The 17,267-nt window shown below is 32.1% G+C and overlaps 1 protein-coding gene across 2 annotated transcripts in view; it reads left to right on the plus strand.

Annotated features, from left to right (window-relative positions):
• The window catches only part of COL11A1 (collagen type XI alpha 1 chain), a 198,906-nt gene that overhangs the window by 66,076 nt on the left and 115,563 nt on the right, over positions 1 to 17,267 (plus strand). For both annotated transcript variants that reach the window (XM_007113602.4, XM_007113603.4), the window contains exons 6-14: positions 3,175 to 3,291; positions 3,892 to 3,981; positions 5,933 to 6,187; positions 6,939 to 7,001; positions 8,369 to 8,410; positions 9,370 to 9,432; positions 10,096 to 10,170; positions 13,128 to 13,211; positions 15,306 to 15,362. In XM_007113602.4, coding sequence (XP_007113664.1) covers positions 3,175 to 3,291; positions 3,892 to 3,981; positions 5,933 to 6,187; positions 6,939 to 7,001; positions 8,369 to 8,410; positions 9,370 to 9,432; positions 10,096 to 10,170; positions 13,128 to 13,211; positions 15,306 to 15,362 — 846 coding nt within the window. The remainder of the gene's footprint in view (positions 1 to 3,174; positions 3,292 to 3,891; positions 3,982 to 5,932; positions 6,188 to 6,938; positions 7,002 to 8,368; positions 8,411 to 9,369; positions 9,433 to 10,095; positions 10,171 to 13,127; positions 13,212 to 15,305; positions 15,363 to 17,267) is intronic.

Here is a 17,267-nt window from a genome sequence, read left to right on the forward strand (position 1 = left end):
TTAAATATAAAAGATGGAAAAAGAAGAAGCAAGGGAAAAACAATATTTTATAAAGAAATTTCTTACTTAATATTTTTTGCACTCAATATTTATCATATATTCTAGTTCTCAAAGATGTTCGGGTATTTACTTATGCCACTATTTTTCTAACAAACTGAATAAGAACAGACTTGACATTTCTAGAAGAAGACCCTTTCTCCTCACATACTATAACTTATGCTAGGCAACTCAGAGATCATAGGTGAAATCTTTCCATCACTGCACGTCTTTTTGCATATATGCATCTGATTGACTACAAGTAGTTCTCTCTTCTTTACCTGTCTTTGAGACACCGCCAAATTCCATAGTAAGAAGGGAGAATCATCTCCAAAAATAGGTTGTAAAGCTTCGTGTAGACCAGCAAAGTCCTAAGTATATCAATACCCACCAGAAGGGGCATGTTGTTTAGATAAAGAAATAAGAAGAGAAGCAGTGATTCTTTTCACTGACTCCTGAATGGCTCTAAGAAAAAGATGTGCTTTAGTGCCTAAGCAGGTAAGCATGTTACTGCCTTCATTATTCCATGACCACAGCTAGTCTGGTTGATCTCCATGTGGGAAAAGTTTAAATAGAGGAGAGAATTATGGAGGTTGGAAAAGGTTTCCTCCTATAAGCAAAGAAAACCATGATATAAAGATAGTAAAGGTAATTGGCTGCTTTGAATACCAGGCTTCATTTAAGATGCATTTAAATTGTCCATTTTTACAGTCCTTCATGCCTTTATATATTGTCTTATGTTTTTACAATTCATTATAGATGTATATGATTCTGAAAAGTCTGCTTAATTTTAAAATTCTAAAGCATAAATTAGCCTGGCTAATCTTTTTTCATGTTTTAACTTCAAGCTGCCAGCTAGTAATTATATAAATCCACTATTTCTTATTCCAACATGTGTGACTATAACTACGGAAAAAATTATTCATTCGACAATATTCAGTTTCCATTAATTATTTTAATATGTATCTAAATTCAGTATTTAATTGTTTTATTTATTTAATGATGCTATTGATTAATACTTACTTTACCTTTCTTAGAAATAGTCGGCATTATATCTTGCTTGCAGAGTCATGAAGAAACACAAATGTTCGAAAAGTTATATATGCATTCTTCTATTTTAACAAATTCTACTCAAATTCTAATTAGAATGAAGATTTGTTGAAGTCTTTGAAATGTATATTCAATGATAATTAAACTATTACTGGATAGGTAAAATTATGAATCAATCTCAATTAATTTAATCAAATTGAAGTTTTGACAATCATAAACACTGAAAGTATGTCTATATATATCAATATGACCTTCAGCTGAACCATCTAGAAAAGTTTCCTCTAGTGAGGGTATTTCATTAAGGGCCAGATATACAATATTGCCAGGGGGTCAGTTTTGAACATGTCTCATGTGAAATTTGCACTCGTTAGCATTGCTATATCTAATAGAGCTTTAAATTAGAAGGCACAGTCATCACAGTTCTCTAAAAGGCATGTGGTGAAGAATTATTTTTCTGGCACATTAAAAGGGATTTTTTTGTCAATTTGAAAATACCAAGAGAGTTCCAGTTGGGATATAATTAAAATGTTACCAAATATAATACTTAGGAAATTTCAAATAGGTTGCTTTTAGCATATATATATATATATATATATACACACAAATAGGTATATATGTATATATACACACATTATGTATTATACATAATAAATATATGTATGTATATACATAAATATATATACCTATACATAAATATATATTATAAATAATATATAAATATATATAAGAGTTTTAGCTTGTTGAGTTTGCTGCTTAATATCTTTTGTTATATATGATCTTAATGGATTTACAGTTATTTGAATTAAAACCAATAATTAACATATGTTTCACAATACCTATGTTGGTATTTAAAAATTAAAATTTTGATAGAGGTGTTTGGCTCTGAAGGTGAGCAAGCATGTTATTTTCCTCATCATTCAATATTAATGATTGTATTGCACATCCCTCTACTGAGAAACATACCTATTTCTCCTAAATTTTTTTTTAATACAGAATAATCTAGTATTCCATTTTTCAGTTTGAGTTACATTTACATGGTTTAAGGTATCTAAGTGTTATGCTTTTTTCAATAGAAAAAATGCAGTATTTGTAAAACTGAAATGTATTAATTATAAACAGATCTAATTTTGAATCTTTTAATGGTTCCCAAGTATTCTGTGTTCATTTTGATCTTAAGCAAGTCTACAGCAAATTAGTTATTTCTGAATAAACTTTAGATTTTATTTTTGCATCGGTTCCAGTATTCCAAACAAAATATAGACTCATTTCATGTTCCTCTGTTCCCTTTCGTTCCTCTCCCCTTTCCATCTTATAATAAATTCTTTCATACTTGGGAAGACCACTCTCCATACTTTTATTTATTTATTTATTTTTTATTTTTTGTAGTACGCGGGCCTCTCACTGTTGTGGCCTCTCCCGTTGCGGAGCACAGGCTCCGGACGCGCAGGCTCAGCGGCCACGGCTCACGGGCCCAGCCGCTCCGCGGCATGTGGGATCTTCCCGGAAAGGGGCACGAACCCGCATCCTCTGCATCGGCAGGCGGACTCTCAACCACTGCGCCACTAGGGAAGCCCCATACTTTTATTTTTAAACATGTCCGCATCCTCTGCATCGGCAGGCGGACTCTCAACCACTGCGCCACTAGGGAAGCCCCATACTTTTATTTTTAAACATGTAGTTTAATGGAAAAAAAAAGTACCCATTGAAATTGCTGTAAGATAAAGGAGCCTTATGTAGCAATTTTTACAAATCAAAATTAACGTGACTATTTAACAACTATGTCCAAGTATGTAATTGCTATGTTTGAATTAATATTCAACAATTAAAAGTTTGAATTAATATTCTAAACTTTTAATTTCCTCACAATCCTAACCACTATTCTGCTCTTAGAAAACCTGCTTTGTCACTATGCTATTATACTCTGTATAAGACAGTATTACTTCTTGTAACACGAAGTAATATTTAAATAAAAGTATTTCCTTGTCTCTTAACTTTTACTAGTAAAAGTTAAGAACATGATTACCGCTTTGTAAATAGTATTACCTGCAACTAACAAAATTGCCTGATATTTTTTCCTTTGCGATGTAGTATGCACCTGAGGATATAATGGAATATGACTATGAGTATGGGGAAGCAGAATATAAAGAGGCTGAAAGTATAACAGAGACTCCCACTGTAACTGAGGAGACAATAGCACAAACCGAGGTAAAAGCAAAGTAGCGCCTTTGTGTATGGTCTCCTGCTGTTTGTCATCCTGTGGTTCCTTATGTCCACTTTTCCTCAAACTTATCATAAGCCTTTCATTCATCTGATTTCTATGACCTGTGATTTTTATTTGACAGTAGCTGTCCTGAAGGAATGATGCCCGGTTTGCTTTGCTTATCCTTCCTTTCATCCATGCTCTTTATTTCCCTTTTCATTTTATTTATGTTTTCCATTCCATCTTTCACCACATTTTACAGAAAAAGAAATTCAATTTCAAAATGAAGACGAAGACAGTGGCCACTAACTCAAAGAAAAAGTCCAAAAAGTTTACACCCCCTAAATCTGAAAAATTTGCAACCAAGAAGAAGAAAAGTTATCAAGCAGCAGCAAAAGCCAAGCTAGGGGTAAAGGTAGCAAAGAAAAAGCAATCAAGATCTCTCCTAGATAAGCTGGAAGATCTCTGATGATGAGTCATTGTCCTAACCCAACTAGATAAATACTCATTTGGCTAATACGATACCCCAGTTAAATCATGATTTCCATCGATTTTGGATTACCTTACATTTTTACTAATTGCTTTTCTTTTGAATTTACCATTAGGCAAATATTGTTGATGATTTTGAAGAATACAACTATGGAACAGAAAGTTACCAAACAGAAGCTCCTAGGCGTGTATCTGGACCAAATGAGGTAATGCTCATAGACAGCATTAAATTTTTAAAATGTGTAATATTTCTTGGTATATTTCACTCTGGAAGAATCTATAACCTCTGAAAAGTTTGACATTTTTAATCTTTTACTGAGGTAAGAGAAACAATAGAACTGGCTCACTATTACTAAAAACAGTTCATTTAAAATTAATGTCAATTCAGGTTTTGCATGACTCTTTGCTTCATGCAAATGCTAAATTGATCAAACTGAATTGGCTGCTGTCATTTTCTTGATTCCTCCTGGGATTGAGCAAGCTTCTCAAAATGTTGTGATTAAGGGTATTCACAACATGACCCTTCTGTGAGGAGGAGAATCCTCTAAAGTAACAACTGTATCATCAAATGATACAATTAGAATTTACTCCATCTGACCAATAATCATGCATTTTTATGACACAAATATTTTGAGAAAATATAGTCTTAGTTGGTTTTAATGGCTATTTACATTTTCAAACTTAATTATGGTTAAAATATTATATCTTAACCTTTTCCAGTCCTTTCTATGAAAATGTTTCAGTACATACAGGTACAAATAGAACAGTCTTCCTGAATTTCATACTGTGCATATATTCTGATTATGAAAAAATAAGTATACAATTCAGTTTAACTGTTAAATTCCTGTCACACCTGGTATGAGGAATACCTGAATCATTTTAATTATTAAAAATTTATATAACATGTGTCCCAGTGAGGCAAATTAACTCAGTGAGACTTTACATGCAAACACATAATTTAGAATAATAACATTTTAGGGTAAGAACCGATTTCAAGTTTCATCTAGTCCAAAATAATCATTTTCCAAAAATGGTTATCTTGATTCAAGATGTTTATTTGTATACCCAAATTCATTCATCTTTTGCTCAGATCTATGAACCTAGTAATATTCTGATCCCAGATGATATGCACCCCCTAATGATAGTATATACTCATTGTTTAAGAATACAAAAATATTATGGTTATTGGACATTTTATTTTAGTTAACAATCACTAAATTAATCATTTAGCCATGTTTTTCATTCACATGACTTTATGTAACACTACTTATTATTCAATATTGTTCTATCATCTAGATTCACTATGTTATAGCAAACAAGTTATTTATGAAATTCAAAAGTAGCAAGATAAATTATTTAATTTGAACCTCTTCAAAATCATATGGCCCAAAATTACCTAATAAATATCATTCAGATTTATGCTATTAATGAGAATTATTTATGAAAAAAGGAAGTTATACTAGCTTTATTTTTCTATATCTCTGAGATAGTGTTTTTGATGTAATTTTTACTTTTAAGTGAATAATCTCATACTCTTTATGAGACTACACAGTGATATATTCTATTGTATTAAATTCTGAGGACTATAATTTATATTTTATTTGCTGTAAAGAACTCTTTGGTGATATAATACTTCCCTACATTCTAGATACTCTGCATAAATATTGCAATGATAACTCTCAATATTGGCATTAATATTTTATTTTTCGGATTGAGAGTCAAACTTACATGGCTTTTCTAGTAGCAATTATATTTCATTATGAGGTTCTGTGAGATGTGAAAATTAAGCAAAGCTTTAACTATATATTTTCTATATATACATATATATATTATTCAAGTCAAACTATAAAGTAAATATCAAATTGCATAACAAGTTTTTTCCAATGGAACAAGCAAATACACATGTTGAATCTATGTGAATATTTGCAGTTTATTGGCAAAAGTTCTTTGAAAGCAATATTTCCTTGTACATACCAATGTACAAAAATATTTCTTTCAACAATGCTGAAAGGCTGTCTTTCCCAGCTTTCAGACTTGCTTGAGTAGTATTCAGACCACTTCCTGTCACATTCCATCAAACTGTAATTGCAAATGCTTACCTTGCTTTACTAACAGTAAACTTCATGTTCTCCAATTCCTTGCGACTTAAATTAATAGCCAAATCCGGTTGAAGAAGTATTTACTGAAGAATATCTAACTGGAGAGGATTATGATTCCCAGAGGAAAAATTCTGAGGATATGCTATATGAAAACAAAGAAATAGACGGCAGGGACTCTGAACTTCTGGTAGATGGAGATTTAGGCGAATATGATTTTTATGAATATAAAGAATATGAAGATAAACCAACAAGCCCCACTAATGAAGAATTTGGTCCAGGTGTTCCAGCAGAAACAGATATCACAGAAACAAGTGTAAGTCAGTATTCTGCTCTGTGTCATTGTATGTCTTATTTCTGGAGTATTTTCTTGTTCATATTGATGTCTTTTCAGGTTTAAAATGTAGGTTATGTTCTTATATAAATTATGAATATTTATCACTACTAGGTTACCTTGATAGATTCTTCCTCGTGGGGATCTTCAGCAGTTGTATCTCAGGCCACACTACTGGAGTCTTCATTTGAAAAAATAATCTTTAATAGAGTTGTATCCAAGTTTTCTTGGCATGATAAGATTAAATTACAGTCATTGTCATTCTGAGTACTAAGACTATTTTCTAATTTTTAGATTGTTTTATTTATTTTTCTTTTCTGGTGATGCTCAGGAATGCACCATATTAATTATCATTTTATCATTATAATTATTATTATTTAACCTTTTGAACCCCTTCACCCATTTCTTCCCTCCACCTCTATTTTATTGAATTTAATTTGATGACACTTTTTGCTTAGTACCTTGGGATAATAATGAGGTCGACAGATATCTTTATCTTTTTATAATATGTCTTTAAGAAACAATTGTTCAATCTCATTCAAGATTTAGCATTAATGTTCATTGTGTTTCCCTTTGTATATTTTCAGTATTTAAAACTTTAACAGGTTTCTATGTTAAAAAAACATTTTAATAGATTGTTTTAAATGCACTTAGATGATTAAATGACCTTTTAAAAATACTTAAATGGCCTTATTTACTTAAAGACAGGCTGCTTGAATTTTTCACTCAACAGATAAATGGCCATGGTGCATACGGAGAAAAAGGACAGAAAGGAGAACCAGCAGTAGTTGAACCTGTAAGTACTGGTATGAATACACTGTCATAGTACCATTGACAATTCTAATGTCCGAATGTTTATCATGCCACAAGTAATGAGTTAGTAAGGCCAGTTCTTGCAAGTAGAATTTCAATAAACCCAAAAAATATAGAGATACAGAATTTTGGAATTTGAAACTAGCCCACAATGTTTTAGTCTAATTCTCTCAGTTTAAAACTAAGAAACCTAAGACCTAAAGGGTTCAAATGTTTGGTGGTTGAGATATAACCAGACTTTACCTCTTCTGTTTTCCAGTCCAGTGATTTTCTCCTCTAATTTCTATAACTAAACATTATTAGAAATATATTATTTGACATAGTACTAATTTGTTTCATATTCAAATCACATCATGTAATAATATGAAAACGTTCTTTTTAAAATTTGCTTCCTTTTCTTCCATTGGAAAAAAATCTTCAAATCACTTCAAAAGTGATTTGAAGATTTATATTAATGTTACTACCACTCAAGATATTGGTAAGAAGCAAATTCTTACTGGAAGTCAGTTTTACTGTTGTTCTTCCTTATCAGCAGTTTGGGAAAAGTCTTGCATTAGAACTAAAGGAAGTATGTTTAACTATTTGCCTCAAGCTAATGAAAATCATTTCAGGAACTGCAAGGACATAAAATTTTTGTAAAAGATAGAGGAGATAAAAATAAAAAAAGATGCATCTCTAAGAACACTGTTGTCTGTTTATTACTCCAGAATCTGAGAAAGCACGTCATATGCTCACCACAGTCTTTAAAAATATTTTTTCAGAATAAATTTGTCCTTGTTATGAAAATTTAGACCCAACTTTTTAAATGACAAGACAGTTTTCAGCAGTAGAATCATTAACTTTCTAGAATTGTGTTCTTATCCTGAAATAGTATTCTATTCTCTTGTCTTTTTAAGAACTTATATTTATGGCCAGTTCTTTAAACATAGACTTTTCTCCCCTTTCCCTGAGTTAAAGTGCTTAGGTGCCGCTTTCTTCCATCCTTTCATTCACACAGCAAATATTTATCAGGTTCTTGCTTTGTGCCTGGCATTATTCTGGGTGCTAGGGAAAACTTGATTAAATGTCTTTGCCCTTTTGGGGAGCACTTGGCATATTCTCTTTGTAATATTACTTATCTGAATATTTATTTCCTTGCTAAGTAGGTCACAGATTTTCTCAGGACAGGGATTATGTCTTCTATCATTTTTAATTTCCTCCCTTCCCTGTGCAAAAATGCTTGTAATTGTTTTATATGTAGGAACAGATAATTTACCTTTTAAAATGCAATGATGTGGTGCTTTCTAAGAGCCAATAAGAGGTTAGGGGTTACATTGCCCTAGTAATGACTCTATCTTTTTTTAACTGTAGGGCATGCTTATTGAAGGACCACCAGGGCCAGCAGGACCTGCGGTATGTAAATGTTTTAAGATTATTTTTGTCTTGATTCTTTAGATAATCAGATATAAGATTTCTATTACACTGTTGAATTTATACATTTTAGACTAATTTGAGTATTGAATTATAGAGGCAAATACTTGGTCAGAGGACCTGGTGGCCTTGAATCACTTTCTGATTTGGCTATCCAAATGATATTCTTTTGAGAGCTATGAAATTAAATTTTGTTTTAAATATTTTTGTTGCTTAAATATCTCTGACTTTTCTAACCTCATCTTCAACTTTGTGCCTGCAAGTTATAAAAGTAAAAAAAAAGCCCTCTTTTTTTTTTTAAGAGGTATAGATATATCTCAAAGAAGAGAGCTGAGAATTCTAAGTGGACTGTAGCTGCCTTATCTGTACTTCTGAATGGAGTGACTATCAGCTTCTATTGTCATTTCCTAATAAGGCTAATGTTACTCATCAGGGTGTCTTTATTGTCAGGTAGTTGTACTGATCTGACTTTGTAAGAAATCCTCTTTCTTTTGTGGAATTAATTAAATTCTTGTCATGTGAATTAAATATATTATACTGATGCCTTTAAATACTTTTACCCATAAAGAATATAAATGATTTCTACATTTCAACTTCACTGTCACATTTTTGCAGTCTAATTAAATGAGTATACCATTTCTTCAGTAAGAACTGGGAACCAACTTCCACCTCAGGGACTGTACATTGGCAGGATTTCCTTTCCTGTTCTTCCTTGGAATGTCTGTCTCTACCCTGAGAGCAGCCTCGTAGAGGAAGAGTTGAGCTAGCTACAAAGTGGTCCCTATATGTTCTCTTTTTATGGGAAGATAAATAGGGCAATTGTTTGGGAGAAGAGTGTTTATTTATGAATATGAGTTCTTCTTTGATTTTGGTAGGATGAATTTGCCTGAATACTAACAAACTCAGGAATCTAACTCAGATCATGGTTTATTTCTCTGTAGGGTCTTATGGGTCCTCCAGGTCTACAGGGCCCCACTGGACCCCCTGGTGACCCTGGCGAGAGGGTAAGTGAAGGGACTCATAACAAAAGAATGCAACATAAATGAAAATAATTAAAATATATTCTACAGGTTTAACATATTATTCTCACTTGGATAACATATGAATTCAGTGTTGTGCAAAATTTTGTTTAACTTTTCTAACTATAATTTTAAAAGTGAGGTGAAAGATTGTGCATTTATCTATGTTATAATTAGTAAGAAAATTTTTTATTTTTAATCAATTTCCATTTTGATATGAACCCAATACATTAGATTAAGTTCTTCCTTTTTAGTTCAGACATGTTTATCAGGAACTCCCATGACTATTTAGTTGAATACTGATAGAATGAATTAATAAGGTTACATCCTAATATGAAGATCACATCCTGGGTCACATGGTGAAATAGACCATTTGCGTTAAGTCTGTTGAAACTCTTCTTGTAAAATCTCTTTTTTTCTCCTTCCTTGAGTAGGCAATAAATTTGTGCATTACTTAAATTATATAAAACTATTGCAATGAAATACAATCCTCTCTAGGTATACTTACTAAAAGGAGATTAACCAAGGAGTAGAGGACAAACACAAAGTAGATAATGTAGACTTACGGTATTCAAAGTTATTCTGTTTCTAATACATTTAATTATTTTGTTTATTGATTAATTTTGATGATTTTATTTACTTCCCTAGGGTCCCCCAGGACGTCCTGGTCTACCAGGGGCTGATGGTTTACCGGGTCCTCCTGGTACCATGTTAGTGTTACCGGTATGTTTTTTATAGTTATAAAGATGACCCAATGTTTTGTCATCCTACTGCTGAAAAATATTGCTTAACCATATTATAGGTCAATCAAAAAACCATTGTATGAGGTAGAGATACTTGAAATGAAGCAGCCTTCAGAAAGTGTGATAAATTTTGCTAAAACAAATATTTATTTCTGCAGTAGAACTAAGGCTTTATTATTTCATTATATTTTTTGACAACAAATCTTAGAGGATTTTCTTAATATTTTTAATCATGTGCTTTATACTGAGTCATATGAGTAACATGCATTTCATGTATTAACATAAAGTTAATATGTTATTTACTACCATGTAGACACTAGCTAATACTTTTTAAATACGATATATCTATTGTGTTATTATTCATTGTCCAAAAATTATTTGTTTTACCTTAAGATTGCTTTTTAAAATTGCCCAAAAGAATTAATATTGTTAAAATGGCCATACTACCCAAAGCAATCTACAGATTTAATGCAATCTCTATCAAATTAACCTTGACATTTTTCACAGAACTAGAACAAAAAATCCTAAAATGTATATGGAAACATAAAAGACCCAGAATTACCAAAGCAATCCTTAGGAAAAAGAAGAAAGCTGGAGGCATAACCCTCCCAGACTTCAGACAATATTACAAAGCCACAGTAATCAAAGCAGCATGGTATGGGCACAAAAACAGACATATGCATCAATGGAACAGAGTAGAGAGCCCAGAAACAAACCCACACACCTATGGTCAATTAATCTTTGACAAAGGAGGCAAGAATATACAATGGGGAAAAGATGATCTTTTTAGCAAGGGGTGTTGGGAAAGTTGGAGAGCCCCATGTAAATCAATGAAGTTAGAACACATCCTCACATCATACACAAAAATAAACTCAAAATGGCTTAAAGACTTAAATATAAGACACGACACCATAAACTTCTAGAAGAGACATAGGCAAAACATTCTTTGACATAAATCATAGCAATGTTTTCTTGGGTCAGTCTTCCAAGGTACTAGAAATAAAAGCAAAACTAAACAAATGGGACCTAATCAAGTTTATAAGCTTTTGCACAGCAAAGGAAACCATAAACAAAACAAAAAGACAACCAACAGACTGGAAGAAAGTACTTGCAAAAGATGCGACCGTCAAGGGCTTAATTTCTAAAATATACAAACATCTCATACAGCTCAGTAACAACAAAAACAAAAAAACCCAATCAAAAAATGGGCAGAAGACCTAAATAAACATTTCTCCAAAGAAGACATACAGATGGTCAATAGGCACAAGAAGAGATGCTAAACATTGCTAATTATTAGAGAAGTGTAAATCCAATCTACAATGAGGTATCAACTCTCGCCAGTCAGAATGGCCATCATTAAAAAGACTACAAATAATAAATGCCGGAGAGGGTGTGGAGAAAAGGGAACCCTCCTACACTGTTAGTGGGAATGTAAATTGAGTCAGCTACTATGGAAAACAGTATGGAGGTTCCTCAAAAAACTAAAAAATAGAGTTAACATATGAACCAGCAGTCCCACTCCTGGGCATGTATCCACAGAATACTCAAACTTAAAAAGATACATGCACCCCAGTGTTCATAGCAGCTCTATTTACAATAGCCAAGACATGGAAGAAACCTAAATGTCCAGTGACAGATGAATGGATAAAGAAGATGTGGCATACATATATATATATATATATATATATAAAATGGGATACTATTCAGCCATTAAAAAGAATGAAATTATGTCATTTGCAGCAACATGGATGAAACTAGAGATTATCATACTGGGTGAAGTAAGGCAGACAGAGAAAGACAAATATCATATGATATCACTTATATGTGGAATATAAAGTATGATACAAATGAACGTATTTACAAAATAGAAACAGACTCACAGACTTAGAAAACAAATTTATACTTACCAAAGGGGAAGGGAGGGGGGAGGGATAAATTAAGAGTTTGGGATTAGTAGATACAAACTACTAAATATAAAATAGATAAACAGGGCTTCCCTGGTGGCGCAGTGGTTGAGAGTCCACCTGCTGATGCAGGGGATGCAGTGAGAGTCCCGCGTACCACAAAAAAAAAAAAAAAAAAGATAAACAACAAGGTCCCTCTGTATAGCACAGAGAACTGTATTCAATATCTTATAATAAACCATAATGGAAAAGAATATGAAAAGAATATAATACACATATATTCAGTATATATATATATATATATATATATATATATATATAAAACGGAATCACTTGCTGTACACCAGAAACTAACACAACTTTGTAAATCAACTATACTTCAATAAAAAGAATTAAAAAAAAAAGTTGCCCAAATTCTTATGGAAAAAATTGGTTTATTTGTTTAAATGTAATAAAGATTCAAGTAATAATAACATAGAGAGAAATTTATTCATGCTGCATTTTGAGTTAAAATTTTAAAGGAGCTTTAGCATTTTATAGAGGGATACAGAAAGGATCAGTTTCCTAGTATAATTACTTAAGAAAAGGTAAACAAACTGAATCTATCTCAAGGAAGATTTCCTCTGTGTTCACAGAGATTCCAGAAGTTTTGCTCAACAAAATAGCAGTTGATCTATAACACTACCGAACTTAGTGCATTTAGAATTTTTACAAATGAGTGAGTAGAACGGGTAGCATTTGTGCAGGTAAAGAAATGGATTATAGCTTATTCCAGAGTTTTCAAAAATTATGGAATTTAAAATTGTAAAGGAGTCTGTAGTCTCTCCTACAAGTGGTAAAGCATGGTCTAGAAAACTTGCATAATGGACAGAAAAAAAGTTTTTTAAAAAATCTAGGTATCATGATTCATGATGGAGTTACCTTGGACTTTTGTAAAATCCCACCATTTTAAGTAAGTAGTTTTTAATCTAGTAATTAAGGCACCTATTTGAGAAATTCTTATTTTGAGCTTCTGTACGTTATCTTTTCTTAGTTTCGTTATGGTGGCGATGGTTCCAAAGGACCAGTCATCTCTGCTCAGGAAGCTCAGGCCCAGGCCATTCTTCAGCAGGCTCGGGTAAGAAAGGATCAACATGTAGTTCCATAACCTGATTCTGTGCAATTATGCAAGAGAGAGAAAGTTTGTGTGTGTGTGTGTGTGTGTGTGTGTGCACGTGTGTGTGTGTGTGTGTGTGTATGTATCTGGAGGGTGCTACTATTATGAACAAAATACTTCTGAATAGTATGTTGAATTTAGATGGAGAAGATACTAAGATAATATCTATTTTTCCAATAGGAATATTTTCTTTAATTTAATATTTAATTTAAATGACTGACCCTTGCAGTATTGCCATACATAATTCTGGCAAAAACATGCAGACCATAATACACAAATTTTCTAATTTTTTTTCAAAGAGTACTGATGGATATGTATCACCCTTTATCTTTCATATCCAGTTTTCCCTGCTAAGGCATATGTCAATGATCAATGAATAAAGTAAGAGGATAAAGTTTAAAATAATTTTTTCACCCAGTCTTATAGATTATTCAGGATATCCCAAATAATCCAGAAAACTAAATTTCTTAAGCATTCTTGTGGAGGAAAGAAACCTTCAAATATGTATTCTAAGCTCGAATCATTGTAATCTATATTTTAAGCCAAATCCATTCAGTTCATATTTGTTTGTCAGCTAAAAGCTTTCCACTATCTGTATACTTATATAATATATAATGGTTTGTTTTTTAAGTTAGCTCCAGTGCCGTTAAAATATAGATAAGGAAATCAAAAGAATGGATCAGGAAAGGGTTGAATGTCATATAATACTTTTATTCGTAGTACAGTCATTTTTTCTTTTCAAGGAAAAAGGAAATAAAGGGCTTATAGTTGGCATGGATATGGGTACCTGCTTCCTAAGTGATATAAATCATTTTGGTGATAACTATTTATCACCATAAATTTATGAGTGCATAAATTATCTGAGAGTGTAAGTCTATTAATCTGAAAAGATGCCTTGTTTGGTTACATCATTTATAAAGACAATGAAAAACTTAAATATTTGTTTATTAGAACTTGGCATAATACAAATCTAAAAATATTTAAATTGATTTACTAATGATGCCTACAACTTATAAATTTTATTACTTTGAACAGATTTTAGGTAATTATTTGAGCTTAAATAGTTTATTAGGCCATTGAATTCCTAATTTTATTAGTCCTTTTAACCTACTTGGAAATAGGTAGCAAGCATTATAATTCCAATTTTTCAGATATTTAATCTCAAGGATTAAGAAGTGTATTGTCAAAAATCTCATGGTGAGTCAGTAGTGAAATTTTGGAGATATTACTGTTTTCATCTCATGCACTTTTCTAATATGATTTTACATTATTTCTATTACAATATTATTTTTTATATCTGTTTTGGTAATCTAAATATTCATCTTTTGGAATCACTAATATTAAAAAATAGCACACCATACTAATTTAACATCTGTCAAATATTTATCCTTTTACTCTACTTGTTCCAGCTTTCCAAGTGCTAATTTCACATTTCTAATATTCAGTGTCAATAGTGCATGTAATCAGTCTATCATGCCTATGATTCTACAAAATAAATGTATTTTTCTATAAAGCATTAAATTTGAGATTTGTTAAAATAACTATATTATCTAAGCACTTTCTGATCAATTTTGCTTTTTACTATCTGGCTTGAATTGTCATAGTTTTTCCTAAATTACTGCTAGAAAACTTTCACTTAAAGCACTTCAAATTGTTCACATCTAAAAGTATTATCAATGAGAATTGCACCTACATATCTAAGAGAAGCCTACGCAATATTCTGAATGCACTTTTGAGTAGAAAAATCACCAGATATTAAATTTCTTATTAGATGTTAAAATCTATTTTAACTTTTATCATTGAATAAATCATAATATATATGGTACAAGATTGTATATAAATCACAACAGCTTAAAAAATGTCTGATACTTATTAGGTCAATTTGTCATTCTAAAAACTTGTGATTCTTCAGTAATCAGGCACTCTTTCTACTATGTAGCTATTATACCTCTGTTGATGAGCTGCTACTTAAGCGTAACTTGTGCAAATGAATATTGTGGTTTAATATGCTCATCGAGGGAGGCATTCCTGAATTTGCTATATTTTATTTTCTAGATTGCTCTGAGAGGTCCACCTGGCCCAATGGGTCTAACTGGAAGACCGGGTCCTGTGGTAGGTTACCCAAAAAGATAATATATGTTTAAATTCCTGTATTAGTAGTTCCTTGTGCAACTTTGGCCAGGCAGTTTTCATATCTCTGGCTGGTGAAAGTAGGGTAAATATAGCAACTTACACTTGGATTTGGTTTCCATTTAAGAAATCTCTCTGAATTCAGTCCTCAGGAAATTTTAATGAAAAGGTTACAATGGAAAATTCTCAAATCAAATAAATACAATGAAAAATATAATTGAATCACATATCCAATTATTAACTTTTCAAACTATAATTTATTTCCATAATAGTTTGAGTTGTTGAAGTTCAAGTGTACAGTAAGTTCTTGAGATTTAATTTTATGTTAAACAGAATTTATTAAAAAAGAAAAAAATATTTGAGGCCAATGAAAATTTTTCCATAATCTTAGGAGAAAGCAGGAGACTTGGCTTAAACTTTAAGTTGCCTCTAGTATTCCATAAACTGCTTCAGATATTAGAGAAATTATTTTGTCTTTTAGAGACTCTTGGAAAATAAGTGTTTTATTTTCCTTACAAGCTTACTGACAAGCTAATATTCTATATATTTTAAAAAATATTTTGAGGGGCTTCCCTGGTGGCGCAGTCGTTGCGCGTCCGCCTGCCGATGCAGGGGAACCGGGTTCGCGCCCCGGTCTGGGAGGATCCCACATGCCGCGGAGCGGCTGGGCCCGTGAGCCATGGCCGCTGAGCCTGCGCGACCGGAGCCTGTGCTCCGCAACGGGAGAGGCCGCAGCAGAGGGAGGCCCACGTACCACCAAAAAAAAAAAAAAATATTTCGAAACTTACCAAATGCTAAGCAGTGTAGCAATTCACGCACACACAAAACAAAGATTCTTTTTAAATCATACTTTTTTCTTAAGGGAAAAGAACATTGTAGAATTCCAACCTGAGTTCTCATTGATTTTAAAATTAATGGAATAATTTCTATTTTAAGTATTTTTTTGATATAAAAAGCTGTAGTATACTTTCAGTATGATCTTATATGCTCACAATGTTTTATTGAAATAATGGTATTTATAGAAATTATTACTCTGAACATTAAAAGTTTATCTTTGGTTTACTTAGTAGACACAGCAAAACTATTTTATTCAAATTTGAATCAATTAAGTAGTTTTCTAATTATTTAATCTGTTTTACTGATCTTATTAGAAGGAAAAATAGTTTTCTTCATGTAGTTTACTCAAGAGTTTGTTATCTACTTTTCCATAAATTTATGGTTCTCTTCAGTCTTGAAATTTTATATCATTTCCTGTATCTTGGAGGGCTTTATACTCAATCATATGAACTCATGTAGAACATGTGTTCTGGCAATATGTTCCACAGAATTTAAATTATACACATTTCTAAATGCATTATTATGTATTTATCATGTAGTTTTACTCTTCTGCCTTTCAAAATATAGTAGGGAAGATGAAAGATTCCATGCCATTTAATAAAGGAAGAAATAGAGTTAATATTTAATTGCTTGTTAATAATAACACATTTAAGTGACTGAGGAAAATCAGCAGTATGCTAGTGTTTTACAAATTTGGGGGCAGAAAAATTACCCATATATTTTATCAAAAGTGAAAGTTCCTGGGGCCTTGAACTTGAGGCTCTAATGATGCATATTCAGGGTCGGGACTGGCAAACTGTATTTTCAATGAGTGCAGCAGGCTGATTCTTACGGTCAAGCATGTTTGGGAAACACTGCCTTTTGCTTAAATTAAAAATATCAGCCTAGCATCTGTAAAATCCTATTATCCAAAGGAATTTTCCTGCTTATCATCCTGACAAACACAAGTCTAGTGGATCTGTAGAGGGTAAGGATAGTGATGAGCAAAACCAATGAAAGCTTGTTACATTAAGCTGTTCCTGTTTTCACCAGTCCTTAAGGGTCAGACAT

Source organism: Physeter macrocephalus, chromosome 4, assembly GCF_002837175.3.
Source record: "Physeter macrocephalus isolate SW-GA chromosome 4, ASM283717v5, whole genome shotgun sequence".
Classification (NCBI taxonomy): domain Eukaryota; kingdom Metazoa; phylum Chordata; class Mammalia; order Artiodactyla; family Physeteridae; genus Physeter; species Physeter macrocephalus.